At 32.1% G+C, this 5619-nt stretch overlaps 1 protein-coding gene across 1 annotated transcript in view; it reads right to left on the bottom strand.

Annotated features, from left to right (window-relative positions):
• LOC105624149 overlaps positions 1 to 5619 on the bottom strand; it is a 15343-nt gene that overhangs the window by 8048 nt on the left and 1676 nt on the right. Inside the window, exons 2-5 of the mRNA XM_012205506.1 lie at positions 3474 to 3610; positions 1889 to 2089; positions 1159 to 1502; positions 404 to 623 (exon numbers count right to left, since the gene is read on the bottom strand). Coding sequence (XP_012060896.1) covers positions 404 to 623; positions 1159 to 1502; positions 1889 to 2089; positions 3474 to 3610 — 902 coding nt within the window. The remainder of the gene's footprint in view (positions 1 to 403; positions 624 to 1158; positions 1503 to 1888; positions 2090 to 3473; positions 3611 to 5619) is intronic.

The raw sequence follows: 5619 nt of genomic DNA, 5'->3' as shown, positions 1-5619 counted from the left end.
TTCCTAGAATTACCGACCGAGTTCTCGTCACCGATATATAAAATAACGTACAGTTAGTCATTTACTTTCTCAAACTTACGTAGACTTTACGTTCGACAAAGAATCACCTACTAATAGTATTATTAAATAGGAAGTGTATATATATATATGTGTGTGTGTGTGTGTGTGTGTGTGTGTGTGTGTGTGTGTATGTGTGTGTGTATAAAGAAGTGATTGATATATTATTGAATATATTTAATTTTGATGTATATTTAAATTTAATTCTATTACATTTTAATAATTTATCAGTGATATTAAAATAATCATAAATAATTAATTCCACGAATTGCAATTTTCATATTTTTACTAAAAATTTGTGATTGATGTGATTATGTGAAAAGGTATTATGATATCCGAGCATTACCTGAACCTCGAGTTCAAATCCTGGCAGGAAAGACAGTGGTACTGGATGAAATGGATTGTCGTACGGGGACGTATGAAACTCTAACAACATCGTATTGTGACTGCTGATGATGTCTGGTACCGCATCTCCTCCACACAGCCTTACAAGTACTCGGTCTGAGGTTGAACCTCCGTCATATACCGTTAAATAATCCTGCACGACGTTGCACTGATCCCATACCCTTGAAAAGCGCGTGAATTTTAGTTGAAAAATCTATTTTCTATACATTATTTACATTTATGTGTGTCCTCCTTGCATATCTTTATTTCTCTATCTTTGAAAATTTCTCGTATCCTAGAGAGATACGAAATTATTGATAATACAATTAAATAAATTAATTTCTAAAAAAAACCGGTTTTTTAATAATTTTAAATCACGATATTTTTATAACTTTTTTCCTGAAAACATGAATTAAATTTCAATAATAGAGATCAATATATTCATAATTTCAGAATTTCAAAATAATATTAACCATTTTTTTTTTTTAAATCAAATATATTGTGTAAAAAAAAACATTTTTTTTGCACAATGAATGTCAATTATTTCGGAAATCTAACTTATGTGAAGAAATTTAGCTTATGTTATCTTCAGCATTCAAAAATCTATAAAAACCTTGTATGTTTCGAAGTAATTTTTTGCTATGTAAACTAATGATATTAATTCGACATTATACTTTACTGAATATTGATTTAGCATCATTAGCATCAACAATTTACCTTAGCACTCGCTGACTTCTGTCGTATTTCACGACCTGGTCCTTAATGTGTATCTTGTGACTGTTTCGCTGACTAACGGCGAGTAAAGCCCGATGACCCACCGGCGCGCGGTTTTGCTCGACCCGATAATAGCAAGTGACATTCCTGGGATAAACTCCGGGATAATTTGGCGACTGCAGCCGGCAGGCTCTAGTATCGCATTTGGTAAGGACGCGATCGCAATACGTGCCGTTTACCAGTTCGCCGCGCCATGTGGACATACTGCTGTTTCCGTATCTGAGATGCGCCTCGCTTCTTCTCAGGAACTTGTACGACAGCTTGAAGTCGAAGTTGTAGCCGATACCCTGAGACACGGAAAAATTTCTCGAAATTGTGCCACGATCGTAACACGTCGTCCCTTTTACTTCACGTTGAACATTCTCGGTTGGAAAATTTTATTCAAAATATCTCGTTGCTGATCGCCTCAGAAGTTTTTTTACGATCTTTTGTTGAACAATTCGTATTTCGAACAAGTCGATTTTAACTTTAACAAATTTATAATTTAAAAATTGGAGAGATAGCGACATAATAAATATAATAAATGATGTTTTCAATATTTCTTGACGAGAAAAGGCAACTTTAAATATCGTTATTTAAATTAAAATGCTACTGTAGAACAACTACGACAAAAGTTCTATATTGCCGTGGAAAATCATATCGCGTATCTCCTTGAGCTGAAACAATTTCTTACCTGCTCTGATAAACGTAGTAAATATAAAGTCAGATTGATGGAAGGAGTTTCGCTGTAATAGACGGTGTAGCCCCACGCGCTGCCACACCATTGTCCTCCCGTTGCAGGACGACCTTCCTCGCGAATAGTCATGAAACCATCTGGACATCCTTCCGACGTAAAGGATAGAAAGCGGCCGACCGTGAAGGTATCAAAAGTTAACTGCAACATCGGAGCCACAGGAGGGGGGCATTATTCTAAAAGTTATGAGTCAGCGAGTATCCGCGTGCGCAACTAGCTAACGGTGTTTTGTTGGAAATAAAACTAAAGATAAAAGTTAGAATACCAGTTATTACGAACTCTTCGCGATAAAAGCAAATATTTCTATAATAACCTCGTTAATTATTTTTGCAATGTACACGTTTTTCGTGAAATATGAGAATGAATAAGAGAAATCACAAGAAGGAAGTTCTACAGCGCGAAAAGTTGCGTAATGTAATATGAAAATACACAATTAGAAAATTTGTGTTAAATTTTTACGTGTCCCAAAATTGTTTCATTCAAATTTTTGTAAATTTATTATAATTTAACATATATAAGATGAATATGTTAAAAAATAACACAACATTATATATAAAAAAGTTAATATAAAGAATATAAACTGACATAATTTGTAAGCAAACTGTGTGGAAGAATATTTTTTTCATAAAATTAATATGTATTTTACTCATTTATTTTGGAATTTACATTTTAAAATATTTATCATTATTTTTATTTTTGCTTATTCATAAACTGTGTCAATTTTGACACTAAAAAATGTTATTTAACGTAACGTTACTATCATTAATATCAAATAATATAATCACATTATGTTAAATTAATATTCAAATATGTCAAAAATTTAAAAAATTTTAGCAAGTACTTGAGTGGACTGTTTTAATACACACACAAAATATTTTTTATTATGCATATAAAAACGCAACTATTTTATAAATTCTATGATACAAATATTGTATTTTATCTGTATATGTATATACTATTTGCATAATATTAACACAAAAGCAGATAAGTTTAAAAAAATCTTTTAATTCATAAATATTGATTTTGGGAAGTGTCGAAGAAAGCTGTTTGAAAGATTCCGAAACTTTTAAATATTTTTACGCCGTCATTTTTATGTTTTTATTGTATCCTGAGATATCCGGCCCATCTATTGTGAAAACTTTACGCTCTTGACCGCTTGATTGTACTCCGCTAACAATGTAAATATCGGTTCTATCATTGCGGAGAGATGTAATAATCGATATGTCAATATCAATCGAATTGAAAATATATATCTGAAAATGAAAATATATACTCGAAAACTTATAGTTGGATCGGGGATTTGTAGAGTAAGCTTATTTCGTGATGGCGGACGCGGTGTTTACTCAGCGTGGGAGCTGATTTAATTTCACCAATAAACGCGATAAGAATCGTAAAATCCGGGATATAAATTATTAGCCGGGCTCCGATGCGACGCGGCCTGCTGTCTGCTCCATGACAGATTCCCCATGCCAACTGGGCACCAGTCAGCATTATTTTCTACAACTACATCATTTCTATGTCCAACCTGAACTAGATCCCCGAGATCAAATCCGGCGGCAGTGAAGTTGAGGTGACACAGGAATGGCAGTCGATCCTCCCTCGGCCTGCGGATCTCCACTCTGTAAGTCCGGCCGACGTCACCGTACAACGTCCGATTGCAAGCTGAAAATGTTTGTTTGTTCAATTGTTTGTTCAGTTGTTTCCTTTTTTCGTCGTGCAATAATTACGCGGAAAAGTAAATTGCGTCGTATAATCATTTGTTTGTGTTATTACGTGGTAAAATAATATCCAAGAGAATTTTAACGCCTAACTAAGCGCACGGTATCCTGGCACATCGAAGCGTATAATGTCCGATTGCACGCCGAAATGTTTCCGTCATGCGTTCACAATCACACTGAGAAAATATTGAAATATTCCATTGTGATTATGCTCATGATACGGGGGGGGGGGGGGGATAAAATATTATTTGAAACAAAATATTAACTTTTCTAACTACTTTCACGATTTCGTATATCAAGCCAAACAAAGTCCGATGGTAAGCTGGAATATTTTTATTGTGCAGTTATTACGAAAAATGAATTCTGGGTACAATTATGCTAGATTATGACACGACATAATAATATATTATTTTATAAAATAATATATTATTTTATAAAATATATAATCTATCAAAATTACTTTCTCTCTTCCCCCGCCCCTTTCCTCTCTCCCTCTCTCTCTTTTTCTCAAACGTAATGTAATCTGTACATTTAGTTCAACATTTATAGACATCTATATGCATTCAAACTTAGAGCTCTCACATTTTTATACTTACACTTAATATTATACATATGTTGTTATATTGCTATAGTTATATTTATAATATAATGTAATATTTAACAAACTAATAGCAGTATGCAGAAGTAATGCACAAATTCATAAGAATTAGTATAATGCCGATTAAAAATCTTTTATACAATTGCAACATTTTTTTGTATTCTTATTTCATAACTATTGAAAGTATATAAAGTATATAATTATTTCATGTAATTAGCTTACCTGTGCATATTTTAATATGAATTTGAAATTTTATGAAGGAATTGGATCATGAATGCTATAATAAATTCCTCCTATTATGTTACGTTTCTATTGAAATGTATCGCATAAATTATCGAAAATTAAAAATTCAAAAAGATGAAAATGCAATATTTGTGTAACATAATTATATTTGAGCTTTGCAAATCGATTAAATTTCGTATGAAGTGGTAATTACTATTATACTAATAATGAACGAACAAATTATTTACCTCATTAAATTATTAAATAAAAATTATTTAATTGTGCGTTTGCATGCTAATACAAGCCATATATGTTGAAACAGATACGATACTAATTTTATATATTCTATGAACGACACATATTCTATGAATGAATTTTATATCATTGTACAATTTTGATTTTTATATAAATGGAGCCAAAATAATAACGCACAATTAAATAATTATTGACTTGGAATATTATCTGCTTGGATGAGCGAAAAGTTTGTTCCTGGTTTATATACTCAATAATTCATATTGTTTTGAGTATATCAGATAAACAAACAGTCATACATGAGCGAAAACGATTGTAATTATTTTTTCACTTCTAAATATCGATTATTACTGTCAATACATTTTTCATTTTATTATCAGGTGTACACTATGGATCTACTACGTTCAGTGTATCTACTGTGAATATTTGATTGTCTGGTTGACAATGATTAATCCAGTATTCTGCCCGATAAACAAAAATCTCTTTAATTTTTACAAACAGGAAAATGATCCATTGGCATTGATAAACATGATGATTTACTTTGTGCTTTTTTGATTATATTATTCAGCAATTGTAAAATCATAAATCAAGAGAATTATAATAATAAATTTTTCCAGGAATTGATTGATTGGACTCATTTATTATTTTTCGGATTTATGTTCCTAATTATATATAATAATAATAAAAATTTCCTTCGAGAAGGAAAGGGAGAGAGAGAGAGAGAGAGAGAGAGAGAGAGAGAGAGAGAGAGAGAAGAGAGAGAGAGAGAGAGAGAGTAGAGTAGAGACACGAGAGACTACGTACGTACGTACGTACGTTCCGTCCGGTCGTACGTTCGTTCGTTTCGTTCGTACGTCGTCCGTTCGACGAAGTACTACGTC

The sequence above is a fragment of the Atta cephalotes genome, assembly GCF_000143395.1.
Source record: "Atta cephalotes unplaced genomic scaffold scaffold00073, whole genome shotgun sequence".
Lineage (NCBI taxonomy): Eukaryota > Metazoa > Arthropoda > Insecta > Hymenoptera > Formicidae > Atta > Atta cephalotes.
Note: the sequence above shows the minus strand (reverse complement) of the source record. Positions and strands in the feature narration are given on the sequence as shown.